The 25,424-nt window shown below is 31.6% G+C and overlaps 3 protein-coding genes across 5 annotated transcripts in view; all 3 read right to left on the bottom strand.

Moving 5' to 3' along the window:
- Positions 1 to 25,424, bottom strand: part of LOC109596328 (cadherin-99C) — a 380,168-nt gene that overhangs the window by 124,309 nt on the left and 230,435 nt on the right. Inside the window, exon 23 of one of the 3 annotated variants that reach the window (XR_007547598.1) lies at positions 13,433 to 13,443. The exons of the other annotated variants lie outside the window; for them this stretch is intronic. The gene's annotated coding sequence lies outside the window, so the exon portion shown is untranslated. Of the gene's footprint in view, positions 1 to 13,432; positions 13,444 to 25,424 lie in introns of those variants that run through there. 3 annotated transcript variants of the gene reach the window in all.
- Positions 1 to 25,424, bottom strand: part of LOC109596325 (Krueppel-like factor 9) — a 150,983-nt gene that overhangs the window by 34,884 nt on the left and 90,675 nt on the right. The gene's annotated exons all lie outside the window — the stretch shown is intronic.
- Positions 5,121 to 5,724, bottom strand: LOC109596326 (uncharacterized). The gene is made up of 2 exons (XM_020011848.2): positions 5,655 to 5,724; positions 5,121 to 5,581 (listed from the first exon to the last, which is right to left on the bottom strand). Exons 1-2 carry the CDS (start codon positions 5,662 to 5,664, stop codon positions 5,148 to 5,150), a joined length of 444 nt encoding a protein of 147 aa, XP_019867407.2. The 5' UTR covers positions 5,665 to 5,724; the 3' UTR covers positions 5,121 to 5,147.

Here is a 25,424-nt window from a genome sequence, read left to right as displayed (position 1 = left end):
CTCACTGCTTCGATAAACGTAAGCACCAATAAAACAAGATTAATTAGCGGAAATAATTAGCTACACTTAGAATTATAAATTATTAAAGTTTTAAAATGTCATTACACTTCGTTAAAAAGTATCGAAACTAATTTAAAATATAATATCGAGTAAAAAGAATCGAATCACTTTTCCGTTCAAAAATCTGTTGATTCCAACGGTAACTGTTCACTAAAACTTCCCGGGCAGAATTTCAATTCAATTTCATGCATCCACACGTAAAGTTTTCCAGTTTCTTTTTTTTAACTTTTATTCAATCTGAATTTTTCGACTTTATGGCAACTTTTGCGTTCGGTTTACGACAGATTGCATCACGGGTTTCAGATTATGACAAGAATGCCGATAAGCTAATTTACGAGACTCGAGTTGACAAATTTTCGAATTTGCCACAATAAAACTTGTCTACGAGGTAATCTAAAATTGTGCTTGTGACTTGTTCGGTCGATATTTACCGCTCCCTTTCGGTAATAACACGTTCGACTACAAAGGAAGGAATAAATAAGTAATTGTATCATTAAACCGACCTTTATATACGCACGTACATGAGAATATAATAACCTTCTATGGAAATCTTGGTAATTTTACGAGAGTATTATTACGCCACACCGAAATTATGGGAGGTGCTGAATATAATGGCAACAACGATTTTCGGAAAAGGCGAATTTAATTCATCGTAAAGTTGTTTGGATAAAAAAGGATTTGTCCGCGATCGACATGTAACCCGGAACAGTCTTTAAGCAGGCACCCTGCCAAGATGATGGCAAGATATATGAATTCGTGACGGAAAATGATAAATCTCAAAAGTGTGCAACTGCCACAAAATGTTCAATACGAAAGATTATCGGTAATGTGGCACCGAGTGTTGATTTGAATGTTGTCAAGGTTTATTTTTGTAAAAGTAAATGAAACTTTTACTGGATTCGAAGAATTCTACAGAAATGACAAAAAAAGTTGTAACTATTGTGAACTATAAAAAAAATACAGTATAAGTTAATTGCTCGTAAATAAAATGTCTGTAAAATATGTTTAAAAGTGAGTTCCAATACCTCTATCCAAACTTGTTTTTTTTTACATTTCCACGACCCACCTCCAGTATGTCTTTATGCACTAAACATGCAGAAGAATTAGTTTTTTCAAATTTCAACAGCAGATTTCTTTGATTTCGACCGGGCTAATTTTTGCCTCATTTTGCTAATAATTGCCTCATATATTCAACCTGGTGGTTTTCTGGAGCAAAAAATGCTCATTATTTCAATCCTTAGTAGAACAGGCCTCATCGATCTATGGAGTTGTGAAGGGTACTACTGTTCTTGTTTAAGTAACCAATAACAGAAAAAAGGAGAATGTTTGAGTGTTTTCAGTATATAAAACTGTTGTATCCTCCTTCATGGAAAATATTCCAAATTTAATCACGAGACAACAGAAATTCCATGAGCAATATACATACATTTTTAACATTTTTTTCATTCCTTAATTTTTACATAAATATTCTTAATTCTAAATGTAAAATAATAAACGATTTCATTAACTGATAATTTATTATATTTTGTTTCCCCTTTACCAAAATATTCAGATTTTGCATAGAACTGAAACATCATAAACGCAGAGAAAGACAGGCACATTAATTGTGGGGGAACGAACGAAATTGTAGATTTACAAACCGGCAGATTGAAAGGAACCCTCTAATTTGTTGAGGTTGCAACTTCTAAATAAATATCAGAAATTCTCATTAAAAGTTAAGATCTAAGATTACTGCCACGTCTGTTCAATCTCTGCATTCGATCGATTCAGATTAAAAACTCCTTAATTGCAGATTTTTTTCCTTTTTTTTAATTATGTAAAGCAGTCGGGTATTTATATCCTCGCTTAATTGGGATTTCTGATACTTGAATTTGAATTCGGGCATGATTGATCGCGTATTTTAAAGATGTTGCGAATCAAAACAGTGCTGTTAACGAACGGGGAATAAAAGATTGAAACAATATACCTAAGAAAAGTTGGTGGATGCTTTAAATAATTTATTATTAATTAAAACTTTGTTTAACATATTAACTTTAAGAGCAAACGTTTACAACCGAAATTTAATTAACAGAACAGAATTTTGCTTCATCCATAACCCAAGAAAAAAACAAAACAAGGGCAATATAATAAATTAAATGTCACAAACAATCAAACGTAACGTCACTTCAAAGTTCTTGTTTCACTGGAAACTTTTCAATGTATTAAAACGTTAATGGAACAAATGTGTCCGAAGTTTCCGAGTACTTGCACGGAATATATCTAAAACCTTTCCAAAGGTTTAATTATATGCGTATAAATATTTATTTCGCATAACCCACATTTGAAATTTAACAAAACTGCGGGCCGGGGTCTATTAAACCGATTACCGGGGTTTCTCGTGGCATAATCATCAAAGACGGGCTTCTCTACGTGTATTAAAAGTAATCGACCTGGGGAGATAATAACTTGGAAAAACATTATGTTTTAAGGTACATTGTGTGTACGAGATCCTGATTTACATAAAACAAACATTCCCCTGTGTCTCACACACAAATATTTGTATGTTGCTGGTAATATAAAGTTGGTAATTGCAACGCAATTTATTAATCAGTCGAAACCCGAAAGTTAGCAAGACATAATCTGTTACTCGACCGAATTTACTAGGCTTTTAGCTCTGACATTATCAGTAGTTGATTTAAGTTGCGTTCGTTAACTAGGTTGATTACCAAGTTCAAATGCGACGTTGTTTATCTTGTGTAAAGCTGTTAATAACTGAAATAATATGGTTAATTCGTTGTGCGTTCCAAGGACTAAAATTGCATAGTTTGGGGCGATAAATGTGTTTTCGGTGGGATTTCTGACATACAATAGAAAACATTACTGTGTAAGTTGTTGCAGAATTGTGTTTTTGTTGCTGTTACTGTCGCCGTCACTGTCTTTTTGTTGTTCCTGGCACGTTTGTTATTGTTATTAACGCTATTAGTGTAATTTCCTCTTTGCTGTACATTGATGATTAAAATTATAGAATAAATTTGAATTTAATTTTCATTTCATTAGATTTATTTGTATTTTTTTCTTACTGAACCTTATAATTTAAAAAAAAATCAATTAAAATATGAAATAAATTTGAAAATAGTTTATTTCTTGTCCATTGTTTAATGACTTCTTGACATTGTCCGTTAATCATGTTGACAAGACTTTTGATGATGGTGCTTTTTGTTCGGAATTTTAATTCCATATATTGCCTAGATGTTCAATTGGACGTAAGTCGGATTTTACGGAGGCCATGGAGAATATCCATCATCTGATGCTATCGTTTGGATATCTAAGGTTTTTTGCAGCTATACTTTGACATCTTACAGTTCGATTAAAAACATCAGCAACGAAATTTTGGGATATTTCTTGATTAATTTTCCTTAATGAATTTGTCGGATTGTTTATCGACATCTGTCTGATGTTTTAATTAATTCTTAAATTTTAGAGATGATTAAGTCTATTATTATTCTGATGTGTTCTGATCAATATTTGTTTTTATCCATCTCCTTCGATGTTTAACGAAATCTGAAATTATTTCTTGGAAACTTAAGAAGAATTCTATTTTTTGACGAGTGTCAAAAATTTAAACGCAAATAATATTGAAATGCACTATCAAAAAACAATGTAGATCACCTTCTAAACATCAGTTATGATATCTTAAAGCGGTATAATGATTTTTTGACAAACCCAGATTATAAAAAATACAAAATTTCTTATAATTATTTCACATTTTGGCCACTATTCATCTTTGTTTTTACAGTTTAAAACAATCAATTAACCTTTTTTTATCACATTTCAAGTAAAAAATTGTTAACGGACAATCCACTTTTTGTCGTACATTGTTCTAATTTGTTGGATTTGAAATATTCTGTGCGCCCCATGGTGTAAATTAATTAAATATTGCCAATAGAACCAGGTACGCGAAGCATGAGGGTGAAACACTGAGCCGGGACGACAATACCCCATAAATTATCTAATGAACATATTCTTGGCATCAGCTTGACGTCCGCACAAACGGGGGTCGATCGCAGTTTGTATCTTTGGCCGCGGCAGTGTTCCTGCACGAAATTAGCGTACAGGTTCGAGCGGAATTGATCGGGAATTGACCGTAAAGCAATCAAGGTGGGCCATCAATCCACTGAACGTGTAATAACCATCGAGTGGGCGACAAAGCAACACCGTACAAAACAACGTCGGCAACGTTGGGGCGAGGTGTCAAAGCGGCAGCAGCTTGATAAAACCAGCGATATACACACGCGGGGTCCCGCTTTTGTTCCGGACGATCCGCCCGCCGTCAGGCCCTTTCAAAGATAATGAAACCGGAAATTTCATCCGACTTTGTTGTTTCTGCGATGCGGCCTCCCATGTTGGATGGCCTCTGCCAATCATCCATTAATCTGATAAAAATGTATTTCCACCCCCGAAAACTCGACGCGAATCGGTGATTTATGGTCGACGCGTCCCGTTTCCGACGGCCAGGTTCGCGTTTTCAAAGTTTCACGTTCGCAAGAACACCGAGTGGGCGATAAAAATTGTCGGATAACAAAAATAACGTTATATCGTGCAAACAGATGGGTCGCTTTAAAACGATAACAGGGTCAGCACTATAAAAATATTGAATACGTCCCGACGTACATTTCCCGAGAGTTTTCTCCGAGATAACTCGAAACGGACCTTAACCTTTTTGTAGAGGCCCACCAACTGATTTCTATTTCGTGTATAAAATTTTATAAAAAATTTAAAGATATAAAATATTTATGCAATTTACATACTTCAATACATTTTAATATTATATTCTTTATTTTTTTATATATCTGTAGAAAAACTAAAATAATTGAAACTTATCATAAAATGCTTCAGGGTAGACTCGTTTAATGTGTGAATAACCTTATTTATCGATCGTCTTCAACGATGTTCTTGGAAGACTTATTATACAAAATGACATATTAATCGAGACGAAGTTCATATTCTCCCTCGATTTCAGTACGGTGCATAAATAAAATAAATCTTATTTTGTGAAATAAAATTTTATAATTTGTGTAGTTCTTAGCTTTATTTATTAAATTTTACATTTAGACAACCAAAATTTCAAACGATTTGGTATTATACTCGCGACCTCTCCATGGATAGTACAAAACTCCGTGACTTCTTTGCACTTTTCCTACAACGATATTCCCCTCGTGGTAACATTTTCCGATGTACAATTGTTCTCCGGTTTCACTTATTCCGCCAACAAAAGCATTTTGAGGAACCATACTACCATAACAATTTGCCCATTTCAATTGTGAGTGACACAACATTTCGAACTGCGACATTCTGTGTTCTTGTCCACCCCAAGCTACGAAAGCTCCGTAATTGTGAACGTACTTGCCTGACAATGTTGCACCATTAAAATGGGCCCGAATGATGTATACATCTTTGCCGTGGCCGGTACCCACATGGTACGCACCAGGAACTAAGCAATTCGATTCGATCCAACAACCGATGTATGGTGAAATCACAGGTGCTTTAAGTACAAAAATTTAAATTAAATATTAAAAGAAATCATGCTAATGAAAAGTTAAAGATAATAATAATACCTGTAGTCATATTACTTAAAGTACTTGATTGAATGCATTTATCTCAACAACTGACACCAATAAAATTATCAATTCTAGACTGACTAAATTTTTTTACAAACACGACAATTACACTTTCACACTAAAATCAGTGGTTCCAAACCATAACAATTTTATAATGCAAATTACATTAGTCATTATTTATTATATATATATATATATATATCGTTGTTCGGGTTGCCAATCAGATGCCAAAGTGACAGGGACCAAATCAGACCTCTAAAGATGCAATTCACTCGCGCTAGTGAAACGTTAGGAAATAATTATAATTTAGTAACCACTGGTTGCGTTGTCGGACCAAGTGCGTAGTTCACCAGATTTTGAAATGAAATTGATTGATTACTATTCCGGGAAGTTGCAGATATGCTTATTTATATCTTTTGATTGTTGATAAGCATGTTTGAATCATAAAACATATACTTCTCATATATATATATATATATATATATATATATATATATATATATATATATATGTATATATATACAGAGTGTTACATACATACGAAACTTTATGCACTTTTAAATATAAAGTCTATTTCTTAAAAAAATTCTAATAAAAGTCCAACAGAAAACGAGATAAACAAAATTAAAGTTTGTAAACTTACTCTACAACTTTTTTATGCAGTGTTTACTTAATATTTTCAATTATTGTAACCCAAAAAATTTTTATCTGGTTTTTTGTTGTTTCAACCGAAGTATACCGTGCGTCTCCGGAAACAGCAGCAAGAAGGAACGTTGGAACATTTGGATAAGACGGGCCGAAGTTTACTTGCAGAAATAAATGAAGAAAACTTTGAGCTGCTTTTGTAAAGTAAGGTTTGTTACAAATTTTAACATTTTTTATCTCGTTTTCTGTTGGACTTTATCAAATGAGGAGGCAATCACTTTTGTGAGCAATCACTTTGCAGATGAAAGCGCCGGGTACTATTTGGACAGGTTAGAGAGATGTTTATATACTAATAAAACAAAATATCATATTGATCTGATATAATTTAGTTCCCCATTAACTTCAAATGAAAGTTACATTTCAACAGGAATGTTTGTCCACTCTTTTTATGCCACAAATGCTTTTTGTTGGTGATCTTATTTTGTCAGATTTTTAATTCTAGATGCTCCATAGATGTTCAATTACTCTATGAGGGCCAAGGCAGAACATTCACCATTTGATTCTGAAGCCTCTATGTTTGTTTTAATTTGTATTAAAATTTTAAATTTAAATTTTATAATCTTAAAATATTTACATAAAATCCAAAATTACCGTCATGACCGATGGATGAAAATAACTAAAAAATAGAGCCCGAAAGTTAATTGTTATAAAAAGTACTATTATTTAATTAAATAAATTTGAATGAACGCCTAGCAAACACTTCAGAAGTCAAACGTCGAATATATAAGTTTGAAACTCGTTAGTTTAAATGCAATCTTCCGAATCACTTACATTATTGGCAATAATTTTAGTTTCGGAAATAATTAGTAAAGTAGTCATTATATCTGTCAACGAGATGTTGCGCTTGCGGGAAATAGATGCGATTACGACTAAAAAGCCACAATAAACTGAATTCAAACAACGAGAGCTGAAACATTTAATTGAGTTTCTTGTTCCGCAAGTAATTGAACGTTCATTTAGCACTTTTGTGGCAATCAACGTTAATGCAAATGTAAAAAAGGCAGTTAGGTGGTTTTCTCTAATAAATAAACTGATGGAGGTTCCGGTATTTCAGTCTAGTGCGTAATGTATGTCGGAACGAAGCACTTTTCCCTCGCGCAGCCCATGAATATACAGTTGATAACGGAACAGTGCTGAATGCTGTATTTGTCGAAGAAAAATGATTTTCACTATCTTCCACCACTCAAATATACACCAGGGCATGTTCTGAAAAATGGCTTTCATATACGGCATAAATTTTAAAAGTCACTCTCGTATATAAATATATTCCGTTGACTCTACACATGCATGCGCTTATTCCAAGAAGCATTCTCACATTTTTCTTAGTTCCGTTGCTTAAGTGGGTAATAAAACTGGGAAAACAAATATATGCACTATCTTTTTATTAGTATTACTAACTAAACATTACAGTTACTGTTTAAATGGAACATTTTACCCAATATTTATATCAAATAACGTAAATAAAACACAAGGAACAAGGAAAAATTATGTACGTAAACTTATCGGGTTATATATTACATATTCAATTCAATATCTCGTATTTTTAACAAGATATACGCCTTCATATATCTTTATAATTTATTTTCCAAATTACAATTGCAAATATGACTGCTCCTGCAGTTCGTATATCTAAATCCATCGGCGAACTCGAAACTTCCACGTATTTTTGCATTTGTATCATTACTTTGCAAGTACTCCATTATTCACTTGCGGTCCAAAAATAAAAAGTGCAAATGTGCAATTTTTAACCATACAAAATTTCCATGCGAAGCTCTACATGAAGTTATTTGTTTAAACTGTTTCATTAGCCTGTATTCGTATCATTAATTAGTGAATGATGCAAGTTTCTACATGCGATGTGTGCAGCGAATTCAATATTGACTCGTTCCAAATTAGTTCGTATTATTAAGCAAAACTAATATTTAAATGGGTTTAAGTCAGTAAACTAGACATTTCTGTGCATCCCCGAGTCTGGATACATATTCAACATGTTCCCTATGCCGTGACGGATTTACGAATATGTGTGCAACGGTATGGGAGAATTCTTGTAAATCTCGCCGTGTTTGTCTGCAATTAAAATGATAACGTTTAGTTCGGCGTGTTCCAAAAGTTGATTTATAAAAAAATATGTTTGCGCACTAAAAAAAATTAATTATGGCGTGTTTTAAATGAATAACGTTCAAATATTCAGTTAATTAAATGGATATTCTATCGAATATAAATATTTGAACTTTCCGAATTTTCATAAAAATTAACGCGTAAAACCGCAAAACAATTCTGCGAAAACTCGCACGTCCCCGACCCGAAACCGCATAATTTCCATGTACGTGCCCAAACCGGCACTCTTTTGTGCCGACGCGTGTATGGCCGGAACGTAATTGACATGCCGGTAATTGTTTCAATATCAAAATTTGAAACGTAATTCGTGGGCGTTCTTAAGTTAAGGCAAACTTGGTTGAACACAAGATCCCGGTTAAAATTTGACCCTGGGCACGATATACAAATTGCGGTGTTTCATTCGATTTAAACTTAAGTTTGAAGGAGACCAGTAAAGTGTGGAGGGTAACGTGTTGTGTTGTCGTTTTACTGCGTTTGTATCAAATACTCAATAGCGATATAAACTTTGCTTGATGGCTTCAGAAACCGCCAATGTTTCCTTTACAAGTAGCAAGATATTGCTACTATGTGAGTATTTTGCTAACGGCTAAGCCTCCGGCGTTATGTCCGTGAACACATCTTCAATTAAAGCAAACAGTTTTTCTCTTGAAAGTACGAGGTATCTCTGATTGTTTCTGAAATATACAGGATGTTAGGGAAATGAGTGCCGAAAATTTAACCACGGTTTAAACTCGTTAAAAGCAATAAAATTTATTTATTTTTTTTTTTTTCGAAAAATTCATAAACTAAAATTAATATAAGACAGAACGTAAACTGTTAAAATAATATTAATTTACAATTGTTGTTTTATATAGTATTATAAAAACTACAGTAGTTATAATCTATAAAATTTTACAGAATTGAGTTCGACATAATTTTGAAAGAAATTTTTAATGATAAAATCTGTGTTATGTTTGCCTTCTCTGTGACATAGATTCCCCCAATTTTTGAATATATGACAAGTTTATATTCCTTTAAGCTTCGAATATTTTATCGGGTTAATGTGTGATTGGAATAAGCAAGACAAAACTTCGATGCTTCGATCTTTTAACCAATCTGTCTCAATGTATGATTTGATTAGGATCATTTTCATGTTGAAACATATTTGTATAAGTTGTTGTTTAATGTATCCTTGTACATAAATCAGTTAAAGGTGATCCTAGGCAGATGGATAGTATTGTAGTGTTTTGTCTAGTTTTGTCCCTGGAGGATGTTTAACATAAGGCAGAACAATCATTTTTAAATTAAATTTATCATTAAAAATTACTAATCACCACTGTTCTGGGCTTCAGTGAATGTGATCCTAAATATACTGGTTTTAATAAAAAATGCAATTTTTTTGAGCAATAAAACAAAATTAAATAAAAAACTACAATGTTTTTTTGTATTACACCTTTTTTGTATCAATATCCATGTTTATCTGTGGCATTTTTTACCAATTATATTTTTTTAGTTGTACTGTTGGGTGTCAAGCAGTCAACACGTTAAAAATGACCACAATTCGTCGTTGTAAACATTTTCGTCAGTTAAGGCCGTCCTGAGCGGCAATCCAGATTTGGATGTCCGAAAAATACCACAGAACGAAAAGAGCAGCATTTGCAAATGGTTGAGTTTAGCGAAGAATCTCGTTTATGTCTGTGGGCCCAATATGGTCGTACGCAATTGGCAATTGAACGGCATATAGCTATTGGGAGGAAATAACCTCTGGTTTTCCTCCTAGGCAATTTGAACAATATTCCAACAAGCCAGCTCCCATACGCCAGCTCCCATACGCCGAGGATCACAAGACAGTTCCGCCAAGAAGCCAATGTAGTGGTACTCCCATAGTCCGAAATGTCACAGATTAAAACCCATCGAACTTAGGATGTTATCGGTAGACAACTCCGTTCTTTGCCCCATCCTTCAGACAATTTAGCCGATCTGTGGGTTGCTATACAGCAAGCTTGGGATGAAATAACGCAAAATACAAGAGAGTACTGTGTGGTACAACAACACAATATTTAATAACTCGAAAAATTCCTATTGTAATGTAATTGTAATCATTTGTATATCTTACTTAAATTGTACTTATTCTGAATATTTCTTTAAAATTACTCAATAAATACTGTGTTGCATTTTTTATTATGTCAAAATTGGACGTTCACATTTTTAATAGAAACCATCTTTTTTTTCTTGTAAGTTTGGTTTGAAAAAGATCACATCTCCCATTTCCTCCAAGTTGTCTTTATTGTTGACGTTTTTCGAACTCAAATTTGTTCGTAGCAACCATTTGATTAGTTTCTTTAATTATTTTAGTAATATGAGAACTGACTAATTTATTTAACCGTAAACTCTTAGTCATCTTTTATTGTTAATCTCGGTCTTGAAACTATCGAAATATATTTTTTCTTACTGTTTCACTTTCAGCTCCTAAATAAGTAGTACAGTTCATATTTTTAATATAAATCTAATCATTTGTGATACCATGTATTTTAACTATTCCTCATATTTCGAACAAGTTTGTTGGCGCATCCACCACAATGTAAACATGTCTCGGGAAACTGCGCATTCGCCATTTATTGAACAGTTTTGTCAATAATCTTGGTTGACACATCTTAAATAATGATTTTTAGTGGGATTATCTAAAATGATTTTCCTTGTAATTGTATCGATATATTCGCCCTTTTTCAGTCACTTTTATGAAATGGGAGTGACCCAGACGGGATTACTATTCCCATGGCACAATACCAATTAGTATGACATTTCTCGTCACATTTGTGACATCCATGTTAATTAATTCTACTAAACCCACAATTACGGATTAGGCTATATCCTTCGGACGCCTATGCATTGTATAATACCTATTATGTTGCCACGAAATAGATCGACATAGTATCTTCGTCTAGTCATTAATTATGGACGAGCATCAATCTAGCAAAATGCATTTAATTACGACAAAATTAACTTAAAACCGGGAATAACGCTTCTTATTTCCACCGTCCAATATAAAAGTGCATTGGAACCACTTAAATTTAATTTCACTTTTAGTACCATAATAATCGATAAACAACACTTAAAAAGAAATTCCAAGAAAATTGCCCTCCTCGAACGAAATTCTCTAATATTCTCCAGTAACAAGACGAGATTCGCTTCACGAGGCTCGTTCTAAACTACTTTATACAACAATTAATTCCGTTCTCCTGACAATTTGAAAATAATCTTATACGCTTAATTTAAGGCCACATGCATAATAGAACACCCCATCGGGCTCTGATCAAAGCGGTCTCGGCCAGCAACAAACCCTCTTCGCGGATGAATATTGCAGGATGGATGAGCCGCTCCCGCAACATCCTTTTATTTCCGTCACCTTTGACATTATTAATACAATGTACGTGGATGCGATGTGTGCGGTGCCTTCGGAATCGACGCCAGACTAATTGATATGTGACCCGGTTCGTACTGACATCCACTTGCCCTTTGAATGCTTATTATGAAATTGATTCGGGCTATGGGTTTTTATTCGATTTGTACCCAAAGAATAAAAGAATGGCGACGATCGAAAATTATTTCGTGTAATTCTTAAACAATTGTAAAAAAATCATTTTTCGATGACTTAATAAAAAATGCTCATGTATAATCTAATAAATTGAAAATGTTCATATTAAACAATAAAATCTAAAGTTCAAAAGTTATTTTAATAATTTAATGAAAAACACTGTATTTAATTAAATTTGAAAATTTAATTAAATATATTTTATTACTGTTTATTTGGTTTTGTACCATTAACTATAATAAGAGTTAAATTGTAAATTACAGGAAGTCACTCTGTGTGTTCAATTTTATTTACAAATGAAATATTTACAAGTATAAAATCATTTTTTTAATGTGCTATCTAAAATTGAAATTTAGAAAAAACAAATGTCGTGCATGATGTCTCTCCCAAGATTCAGAGGTATCAAACGCTGTTATATCTGTATAATTAAATTGAAAGGATTTAAATAACTTAGATCAATTATAAACAGCCATAATTATTATAACGGTCAATTAAACAAAATAAACTAGGATTAAATAAAACGAGAGATATATTGTAAATTACAAAAGGAAGGCAATGTCTTTGATACAAAATACCTTTAATATTATGTTTGATAATGCTACCGCGTCCAAAGGATTATAACCTTAGTCGTAATTGTGGATTTAACAAAGACCTGGTCCGATATTATTACTATAGTATTAATTAACATGGATGTCACAAATGTGAGAAGAAACACCAGACTAATTTGTATTACGCTACGGGAATATTAACATCGTAAAAGACAAAGGACAAAAACATTTATCTCTTTAGCAAGTTATTGAAAATTAAAAAACTGATTGAGTGCTAGCTATGTTTAAATTATGACGTTCAAATTGTGTTTATGTTGTGTTTAACATCTGATATCCCATTGCTGACAAACCATAACACCAAACCGAAACTATAATACAATTCCTGCGATGCAAATCGTTTAATTTACTTGGTATTTCCCCTGATTATCTCGCCATTATAATTTCCAGTTAATGAGCGTTTAGTAATTGGAGCAATAAATTTATTCCAGATCCAGCGGTCAGAATAAACAAATTATTAGTCGACCCGCAACGAAATATCTTTCAATTATGCGAGTAGCTGAGGTGCATGCATAAATCACCGGGTCAATGCTAAGAATACAAAATTGAAACAAATTGTTTGTTTTAACTGACTGAATTAATTGACACGTTATAAAAATCAGTTATAAAAAAATCTATAAAAACATGAAACAAAATAAATTATTATTTTTTTTGCCAGTTTATGCCCTAACTGATTTATACCTCAGAGATTTAAAAACTTCCAGATTCAATCATTAATTATATCTCTCATTTGTATCGCTCAGGAATTCAATTTCAAATTTATCAGTGCCCATGGGCTTAATTACAAGGATCATACAATCAACCAAATAAAAACCCTTAAACTGATACATTAAATTATGAATTCTCCCATAACGATTTCATTCGATTTTGCTGTAATTTATTAATATGATTTTTATCGAAATTCACAATTAACTGGACAATAAATTATAATAGGTAAACCAACAATAATATATTTATTGTGCGGTTCCAATTTTAAATAATTGTTATTTTAATGCCGAGGATTCCGGTATATTTTTAAATCTCTGATTAGCAATATAATAAAACATTCCAGTGACAATTTTATACCAAAATAAACGCCATCCAATGAAAGTGGAGCTTTCGAAAGATAGATTTATATTTTTTAATTAAAATTTATTTGTTAACAAGTGTGTCAGTTTGATAAATTTAGTTTTATGTGAGTAATAATCTGTGAGTATTCGAGTTTGAATTTAATTTATTTTTCGGTAAATTTCGTTTTCATACAATAATAAATTTAATAAATGTTTGTGTTCGTATTTTATGTTATTCACACACATGAAAAACTGCATAAATTTTTTTGACGTTCAACAAAATATAAATGAATATAGATTAAATTAAAAAAAAAAAAGATGAATTGGAAATAATTGAGGTTGGCTTTCGGCTTAACTATATAAGTATAAATATTAATGAAAGTTTCTATTTTATTTTTTTGTGAATAATAAACATTATAACATTTGACGCAGTCCAACACACAAAACAGCATTTTAATTAAAACCGCGTGCTTTTTACTTCATATTGCATCGTTATTTTAATACATCAGAGAGACAATGATTTGCATATACTGAATAAATATAATGAGAATTTTTCCATTCTCGAAGTGTGTAAATAAAAGCGCGAGAACAGCGAGAGAACAATTATAGTTGCTTAACACAATCCCTCATTTAATTTCCTAATGAAAGAGCTCAAAATAAAAAAGAATAATTTGAATGAAACTCTTGTACAAATAAATATACAAGTTTTAAATACAGAAGTTTTGGTTGCACAACAGAAAAAAAGGAGGGAGGAGGAAAACGCTGAAACATAATGTTTCATTTGTTCTCCGGACAGTAATTTCAGTAAATAAATTTATTTTTAACTAGCCCAGCCTACCCGTCTTCGTCCGCCCTAATTTTAATTACTTTTTATAACAGTTTTCGCCTCCTTGTTTGGTATTACCGGGTTGATTTTAATTTACCGTAGTTATTTATTAGGCCCGTTTCGTACTTTTGATCAAAACCCTTTTTAATTCCAGTTGCCTCTTGGGGTCCACGTTTTTATTTTAATCAACAAATGATGTGTTAATGTTTGTGTGTGATTTCGCGCAACAACAAGCAATTTTGTTCCAGTTCGCGGCGGAAACGTTTAAATTAACTGGCTCGTGGGAATGATCGAAGTTCGTACGACATAGAAATTTCTACAAGGACATTATGGATGCCATTTGAAAATCGGCTTGTCAATGTACGAAATTCAGTGAATTGCCAGCTTCAATAACGCGAACAAATTGCCCCATGGTGTCATATAAACGTGTAGAATTGGAAATTTATATTTTATGAGTCTTGCAGAGTATTTTTGATGAAGTTCCTTGCATCTACCAAAATCTAGTCACGTTTTAAAATTTACGATGGCTCGTTCGTAATACCACTTTAAAATTGCTTTTAATCAAGTTATTTACGTATCGCCCATTTGCATTTTAATTAGGAATTTTTAATAATATTGTAACAATGATTTTTTGACAATTAACAACGCCTCTAATTGGATATTTGACTCAAATTTATAATTCAGTTTCTATGAACAGCAAAAAAACACTAATTAAAGCGAGTTTTGTTCGAGTTATTTGTGACAACGAGTCCCGAACAAAAACGAATAAAAGGCCCATTTTAACAATGTTTAAATCAGCAGTAACGATCGAATTGGAAATAAAATCCATATTACTAGACGATGAGCAAATTACTTTCCAATTAAGCAGGTTTTTATTGAAAAGTCTGCATTATTCAGTGCAGCAATGGTCCGAACGAATTATTTCAGCTTCTATTAAAGGAATCGATGGGAATTTTAAATGTTCATTTGTCTACAAATACAACGGATTTAATTAGATGACGATACGATTCTAATAAAGACATTTATTCGAAAACTGTCTGTCGAAGTACATCCATCTTTCATTTAAATCGAACGCAATAAATAAATTGTGCTTGAATTGTATTGGTATTTTCTTTTAATGAAAGTGTGAGTGTAGCTCTACTCTAAAGGACTTTACTCAATATTAAAATAAAATTGGAACTTCACAATAGATTCACATCTACTAAGTAAATATCAGTTGTTTATTAAATTATTAATATTTATAAAATAATCTTGTTTAGCTTGCATATTAAGAATTATATGTTCATTACAGTTTAAATAAAACTAATTAAATTATTTAAACAAATGCATGGTTGAATGATTAATTTAAATTAATTTCAGCAATGTAAATTTAGAAACTGATTTCCATCGGCTATGTGAAATTACTAAATTAAAACAAATTTAATTAAATGAATGAATATATTATTTACGTTGTATGTTTTATCAAAAATATATTTTCGATTTTAATTCGCTGCGGACAAAAAAAGTGACATGGGAAGATGCAAGAGGGCGGAAGAAATTCAAATCTTGGCACATAAAGACACAAAATCAGCTTAAGTTTCCCTTTTTCTCTTCGAGTCGTCAGTGTCTGGATTTATCGTGCCGGTTGCCGTTCCCCGATTGAATCCCTGCGAGTGGTTGTCATTGTGTCGGAAGGTGGAACTGACCCCACCCCCATTCTGATTTCCTGGCAGACACTCGAGTGTAGCACCACTCCGGTCTTCTCGTTCGAGGGCTCCGGTGATTACTTCAACTCCACCGGCACGCTGCGACGATTCAAAGAATGAAGAATGTGTTTATTAGCCCGGATATATTCATCTTCACTTCACTTGTGACGAATGACGGGTTTTTTGAGTATTTACTCGAAGCGGTGCGCCGAACTCGACCGTGAAATCAAAGAGCTTTCACAAGGAGAAAATAAGCAGAATTAGTCACATAATTTGTGTTTTCAGAGTATGCAGACTTACTTCTAAAGAAGGATTAATCATTTTTAAGAAGAAAATATTGTTACCAAATCTACAGAAAGTTACGAAGTATAATTATGGCTCGACTACGCCGCGACCACATCGTCCAATAATACCATCATCAGCATCACTCTCCTCCATCAACAACCAGTAAAATTTGCGTCAATGTATAGGCGTTGTACTACGGATGTTTGTGTGTTATTTATACATTAACCTTATGTTCAATTTATTTTTATTCTAATATATCTATTCAACTGACGCTTGTGTTGCCAGTTACCTATCTAATTTATGTATATATAAATCTGTTTAATTCCAAACAATATCTATGAGTAAAAAAAGTGAGTTTGTTAAAAATTATTAAGTTTCTTAACAATTATTTGTGATCCAATTAGTTCAAATTTAATAATGAGGTACTTATTCAATTCAATTTATCTAATTAGCTAATCTTTAAGTTTAACTATTTACCCCAGTTTAAGTAGTTAAAAAAATATTTTTATAAAGTTTATGTATATTACTTGTTTAGATTTTTTCATGAAATCGACGGATACATACTACATAAGTTCAGTATCCTAATTTGAAAAAATACTCCATACACCAATACTGAGATTACTGTATTTTTGGGCAAGGGATGACATACGTAATCAATTACTGTAATAAACGCATTAAAATACATGCCAAATTCGGGTTCGTCCGTATAAACGTTATACGGATAATATAATTATGTATTACGCAACCCAAATAATTAAAATGATTTGTTAGTTTTGGTATAATTTTAAAATTTAATCGCGCGGATGCAGATTGCCTTTCGGCCCACTCGATGTGAACATCAAATTTAAATTATTTCGCAGATGTTCGGGTACAATATCGAATTAAATTAAGCATTTTGATTAATTATGCCCGTACTTGGTGTAAATTACGGCCATCCAAACGTACGTAATTATGTAATAAGCAATTTACAGGGTGGTTACGCACACTGCAGGAAAATTTCGAGGTTTCGTTTTAAATTAAAATTTGAAATATAAAATATAATAATCAATTTAAAACCACAATCTAGATACGTTACAACCAAATTTTTGTATTGGTGTATACAGTGTCAAAAATTTATTTATTTTTTTATTCTTTGAGTTCAGTTCATCGTTAAATTTGGAAATAATTTGGCCGTCTAGTGATACATCATGAAATTATGGAATTCCATTTAACTCATAACTCTTCAAAACGCAGGATAATAACAGGATAATTTGTTGTTATAGATAGAAAGATCACCAATTAAACAGGAGATTCCAAAATTCATCTTTTCTTGCCTACACTTTACCGGACCCAGTATCAAGATGACGAAGATCTCAGTATGAAATTGTGGAGGTTCAATTCATTATTAATTCACATGAGACATGAGAAAGATCAATATATTCGAAATTATGAATCCCTGAATTTTTTATCACAATTAATCTACAATTAAATCTAATTAAATTTAAACATGTTAAATATGTTATTATTTCATTGGTTAACTTTAAATTAAGTCAGAATAACAATAATACAATTATCATTTTTAGATATATAATTTAAATTCAGCAACACTCCGTATGTGCATGGAATATATCTCATTTACAAGGCAATTAAATCACTATTTACTCACTCGCATTTACTGCTTGGAAATTGCACACGCACCTGCAAATAATAAACCATATAATTCATGCAGCTTTTCATAATTAAAAATGATATGAAACATATTACATAGTTGTTTTAATTAAGCAGATTTACCATTTTAAAACGGGCAATTTTAAACGTGCATTTCGCAGGAAAAGCACGATTTCCGTTTGCGGTAAGTGTTTGCAAATTATTTTCAATTGAAAATCCAAATTTCAAACTGCACAATCAAATTGTTGACTCCAATGTAATTTACATACAAATGTAGCGACAACATCCACTTTCGCTACAACACCACAGTCCCGCATAAATTTCTCTTTTTTTTCCATACAATTGGGGTAAAATTGTACCACAAATTGGGCCGGCGAATATAATTCTCGATTTTAATAAATTAAGCATAGAATTTGAGACATTACCCGAAAAAAGACAAAGTTTTGATTACCCATTTAGGGTTTAGGTCACGCAACCACGTAGTGTGTATTCGAAAAAGTTCGACAAATTTATCCGTGAAAGTTTTTCCTATCCGTACGTACGTTGCACTGTTCCAGGCCGTGGCGTTTTCGCAACCCCACATCATCCGCCGCCTTAAAATATGCAGTAGGTGCTGAATATTTAACTTTTATAACGTAAAGAAGTAAATACGTCGAAGTTTATTGACTTAGTTTCCATTGAGTTAGCAAACAGTGTCGGGTACGAGGACTAAATTTAAAACAGTTGTAACATATGCCGAACTAAAAATGTGTTGCCTTATAGATTTTTATAATATCGCCAGCTTCGCCATATCGGTCTATAAATATTTTAGCCGGGCGTCGATTGGGATTTACTGACAGCAGAGGACTTATTGTTGCTTATAAACCGCAACCATAAAACCACGAAAGTGTGAAATAACGCCTCAAGTTTTATTTTACACGTATACTTTATAAACTTTATATAAGTTGATTTAAAATACCATTAACATTTTTATTTGTTATTGCTGGTGAATTGAAACGATTTCTTTTAACTTAAAAACTAAAGACTAAAAAAAATTATTTAGTGTACAAAATTTAAAAAAAAATAATTTACTTTATAATCCATAATTTCATTTTCTACACTATTGTAAGTAAATACTTTTACGACATTATTTATTTTGTTTTAAAAAGAATTACTTTTGTTCATCTGTTACTTGATATATTTTAGTAGTATGTAGAATGATTCTTTTTTATTTAAATTAAATTTATAATTATTAAGTGTTTAAACATTTCGCACCTCCCTTTATATACGAATATCTATATTTACATAGTTTTTATATAACTTTTTAGGAGATGGTTCAAAAGTAATGCAACCAAACGGTATATTCAATACAAAATATAACTCATTTCTGTGTCCGATATCGTTTCTTAGAGTTAAAAATGCCTAGAGGCGTCCATTTATAGTTACAAATTAAACAAATTGTAGAAAAATATCGGAATAATGAATAGCAGAGTAAAATTGCAGTCGATTTAAATTTAAACAAATCGATCGTTTCGAGTCCTGTTTCCAATTTTAACAGAAGGAATATGCTTGAAGGAGTTTCCAATAGTGGTAGAAAACGTAAGACTAACACAACAGCAGTGGACAGTCAAGGTGTCGATGTGTACTATAAAATGAAGACTAAAAAAAGCTGCTCTCTAAGGTAGAAAATCTGCAAAAAAGCCCTTCATTTCTGAAAAAATAGGCCAGCGGGATAACTTTTTGAAAGAGAACATGTGAACAGATGCGCAGTGGAAAATAATTTTGTTTTCCGATGACAGCCGGTTCCAATTATTCAAATCTGATGGCATGTGGGGGATGTGTTTCTGGATTTGGCATGGGCCCGCTGGTTAAGATAGACGGGATAATAGATCGTTTCGTTTTACGTGACATTTTGGGAATCATATGCTTCCACTTGCCCAAGATAACTTGGGTTTAAGGTAGACTTTCCAGCGTGATAACGATCCTAAACACATGTCTAAATTAGTTAAAGAATGGTTGGCTACGGAGGATTACATGTAATGACTTAACCAACACAAAGTCTAGATCTCAATCCAATTGAAAAATCTGTCTAATGTCAGTTTTTATAGTTACTTCAGAAATATATCTCAAAATGAAATTTAAGTCAATAAAGATTATAAAAGCGAGTTCTGGATACTTCAGTTAGTTTTTTACTGGCTTCGAAATTATTGTTTCAAAGTCAATTTTTCTTGCCAATTAACCGTTTATAATATAACTATATGGAAAATTAGTTTCTCCGTCGAAAATTTTAAACAACATTGCATGTACTCTTAAAAATCTTGATAGATAGGACAATTAAAGGAACGCGAATAAAAATGAAATTTTAATCACGTACATTAATTTGTCAGGATAATAAAAATTGTGGATGGTATAAAATAAGTGGATTATTAAATTTCTGCGCCAACAGATAAACAAGTGTCAGTTGTAAAAGCACCTTCCGGAAAGCCAGTGTCGGCCACCAATCAACAATAATCTGTTTAATCAGTTTCCATGTGGAAAACTGCAGTGGAGCCGGATAAACTTTCTGTATGCGATTAGGATAACAAAGTTTACCCACTTACGCCGCGTCCAACAAATGGTTTTCGGCGCAAAAAACGAATCGGAGAAAGACGTAATTGTAAAGCAACCACCAAAATGAGAAATCCGGAATAAATTTATCCTAAACGTGTAAAATTTCCATAAATAACCCGTATTTACACACGGCGGACGTATGACAAGACATTCATCGTGGCAGGTTATGATTTTGACCGAGCAGGGGCTAAAATATTTTAATGCCAGAGTCTGTTCGCCGTACCCCTGTCACCGAGTGAAGTCTCATCCCCTGTAATGTATCCTTTGAATTTGACAGACTGAAGGGAAATAGGTGTTGGCCTCTTTTGTTGTTGAATTCCGCCGCCTTAAAAGTGAAGTACATTTGGAAGCGTTTCACTGATACGGCGGGGCCGTGGTGAGGGTGAATTTATTAATAATTAATCCCATAAATGCTTAACATTACAACTGCCGCTGATGTTGCTTGCGCATCCACCGCTGCTGGAATTTATTAATTAATTACTGTAATTGACAGGTGACTGAAATTATTCATTTTAATTTATCATTGTGCGTCTGGCAATCCCACCATTTACACATTTTGCCTTTATTATAATCCCAAAAATAACAAATGGAAAAAGCATATTGTTCTCAAACATTCATTTCATGGAGGAATCGTATAATTTTGTTATGCTATGAGAGGAAAATTGTGTTTTTATACGTAGCCCAAATATATTTATTGCAACATTCACAATGATTTCCAATAAAAAAGCGCCATATGATGTTGATAACTTAGATTTACAGTTGCGTGGGGATATCTAGAAAATAGCAGAAAATATTAGTTCACCACAAAGGGAAACGTTTAATTGCTTTTATCGACTTTTTAGTGACGTATTTCACCATACTTTTAACGCTACGTATATTTCTAAAGACAATAAGTCATTTTACTTTTCTTTTGTTGAAGTATCAAATTTAAAACATTTTTAAATTAAACAATATTTAAATGGATGAACGTAAAATGTTTACAATTCATTTATTTATTTCATTTTGACATTTTTTGGTTTGTTATTTTTGATTTTTTTTTCATTTAATTACGACCCATTTAAAATAATAGAATGAAAAAATAATTTAAAATTTTACAAAAATCATTTATTTTTATTGCGACACATTTAAGCAAAACAAAGCTGTAATTTTTGTAAAAATAATAAAATCCGATTTAAACAAAATGATTTTTTATATTTTTGTATATTTTTCAGGTTGAAATGTTGATGTTGAGTTGTACATTTATAAAATATTTACATTGCGAGCACATTTAAAATGAATTTTTGTGGAATACGAATTGAAATAATCATTTATTAAAAATTGCCAGTTTAATTATTAAAGTTTTTTCAGCGTGGCTAATAATTTTATTTTATTTTTATAATATTTAAATGAAATCACAGAATATTAAAATAGAATTATAAATATCTAACTACTACCAATCGGATAAAAATTATATATATATATATATATATATATATATATATATATATATATATATATATATATATATATATATATATAATATTCAGTTTTAGATTTATTTAAATAACTAATTTAATATTTAAATTTTATATTCATTTTAATAATTCGATCTTATGTGGATGTATATGTATTAGTTATATTAATTTACAACTCTTATGAAAAATTTTAAATAGACGAAAAAACAAATCCTCCTTTATTTATAATTGAATAATATTTCAGACTCATGCCTTAAAATTAAAAAAAAGAAAAACAACACCCGGACTTTGAATAAAATGGTTTAATGAATTCTAATTGTCGTTACTGAGCTGATCACAATCCATAGATTTTCCACGAGACACATACACAATATCGCAGAGAACGACCCTGATTACGATGAACTAGTTTCCCAATAAGATGGAGGTCTCCAACTTCCAAAATGTGTGCAATTATTTAAAAGCAACGCGACAGCGTGCAACTGAGTAGCCCCCTAGGTCACTCGACTTAAGTCCTTTAGTTTTTACAAAGTAAGTTGCAATGTACAGACAATTAAAACTCTTTTTAGTGAGGTATCATTTGTGTTTTTAGAGTTTGTCGAGTTCTTTCCCAGTTAAGAAACTTACTAGAGAATTGCCACGTTACACTGATCATACTGTACATTCCTTTAAATTTATTATTGCTATATAAAAATTAATTAAAACATACAATACAATTTGAATTTATAACCCAATCTAAAAATGAAATTTACAAAAATATTAATCCAAAAATAGAGTCGAGTTTTGTAAAAAAAAAAATATAAAAGCAGATATTTATCTCAAAATCAAAATTAATTAAAACTTAAAAATAGACAAATATTTCTTTAACGGATCGCAACAAACCTCGTTTCTCACGTCCACTTATCCTATTATCTAAATCCCCTGCCGTGTAACTAAAACGCATTAAACTATGAAACGAGTTTTTCGGAAGTTCCGCATCCTGGTGGTCAAATATCTCCCTTTAATCGCCTGTAATACCGTTTAACTCTGACCATGTGCTTTCAAAACTTCCATTTCACAGTAAAAGTTTTGATTTTAAAAAGCACTTGTACAACCGTTGCATCAAACACACGTACGTAGCGTTTCCAGGTCAATCTTTAAGACAACCCAAGTTCACATTTCCAAATTAATAATCCGAGTAATCAATCGTTCCGAGTGACCGGACGCAACAATTTCAATAAACCAATACAGACGCGGAGCGACGATTGGAACGAGCCGCGTTGAACGCACAACCGTTCCAGAATCCGGAATCCAATCTCCTGCCGTTTCCCTTTTGCACATCGGAAATGAACAAATAATGCAGTTAGAATGTTATTTCGTAATTATCACTGGTACCGACGGTGTTTATCATAATTCCCGACGTGCAGGGAGCTAAGTGGGAAATTGAAATTCGCATTGTGGCGGTGTTATAAAATCATATTATGTTTGTGTTCGTCAAAAATCGCGGAATATCAGTCAGGAAAACGTTTAAGAAATATTATTATTCGATTAAAGAACAAGAGTTTGATTTTAAATTGTGTTATTATTAATTGGAAGTAGCTTGAACGTTTCAACCAACTGCAGTAACAAGAAAAGCAAACTGCTGATTGAATTTTATTTGGTCTGTAGAAAATAGGTTTCTGTTTATGTTTATGTAGCTCACACAATATAAAATACAAAAGACAATAAATCGATGGAAAGGTACCTAAAACTATCGCATCCACAAATCCAAATGATAATATATAAATGTTTACCTACCCATTTCCCATCGTATTTCCCGTCCTGTACGTACTACAACGCAAACGTGACCAGAGGAGGAAACTGAATTTCGATATGGCTTAATGTTCGTTCCTTTTTTTATTTACAGTCGCAAAATCTGTTTTTGTTGCCTCGAGCTGAGCATTATCGCAATTTTATTTTTATTTATAAGGTAAAATGCTAAGGCAATCCGATTTTTTAAATTAGATAAAAATGTGATTAGCATTAAATAATGCCGGCGCATTAAAGATGAGACTGATTATTTGTACAATAGTATTATTGCAGAATCTGAGGAGAATAGCATAATTGTAAATAATACGGATAATAAGGCATTACCAGTTACGTTACGTCATGTTTTTTATGTTTTAATGTTGGTAATTTACGAACGGTTTAGATTGCAATTTTCATACTTAGTTAAGGATTTATTATAGGTATAATTTTAGTCGATTGATACTTAAAATATGAAACTTATCGTAATTGAATAATATGAAATATAGGACAATTCAGGATTATTGATTTAATTAATCTATATTTACTATTCCAAAATTGCTCTGGCATATTCCAGTTGTTAATAAGTAACACTATATTTTATAATAATAATAATAATAATTATTATTATTATTAATTGTTTAAATCAATATTTAATTTGGTAAATTTTAAATTTTTATAATTTATTAAGGATACTATTTACAAATAAAATAAAAGGAATGATATATTTTGATATATTTAAATTTTAAATATTTATTAAAATTTAATCAAATATACATTTTATGACAAAAAACATAATTTTTATGAATTATTAATTAAGATTAATTAAATAATTTATTTTCTTCTCAAAACACAATTTTTTTTAAACCCTAGGAGTAGGCACAAGATTCTTCAAAAAAAAAAAAAAAAAGAAAAATAAATAAATAAAATTTTTCTTTTTCTAATAATATACGCATTTGACGGTAACAACTACTAATTGTGACGTAAAAAATAAATGTTTAAATTTACCAAAAGATAATAGTGATGTGTTAATTACACAAGAACTAAACGGAGCACCACCGCCTTCTGCATTGCCAGTCAAAAATTGACTTAACTTGCGACTTCCTGACAAGTGGATTGGCCAAAAAGGATTGTTATAACAGCCCACAAGATCACCAAAAACCCACTAAGACTTTTATTTTTTGGAATAGATTAAATCGTTAATCGCTACAAGACCTACCACATCGAATAATTTCCCAGAAACTTATATAATAAAAGTATGGCAATAATTTCATCCTCGTCTTTACTATTGTCTTCCAAATAATGAAGTACATTTTGAACATTTAATTAATAAATAAAATTATTTAAATTGACGATGATAATTAATTATCATTTAAATGCATTTTTTATGGGAATAAGGAAAACTTAATAATATGAAGAATTATTTATAGAATTAGAAGACCTTCCAGATGTAGTACCATTGAAGATTTTGA

Source organism: Aethina tumida, chromosome 3 (assembly GCF_024364675.1).
Source record: "Aethina tumida isolate Nest 87 chromosome 3, icAetTumi1.1, whole genome shotgun sequence".
Taxonomy (NCBI): Eukaryota; Metazoa; Arthropoda; class Insecta; order Coleoptera; family Nitidulidae; genus Aethina; species Aethina tumida.
The sequence above is the reverse complement of the archived record's forward strand: the minus strand, read 5'-3'. Positions and strand labels throughout refer to the sequence as shown.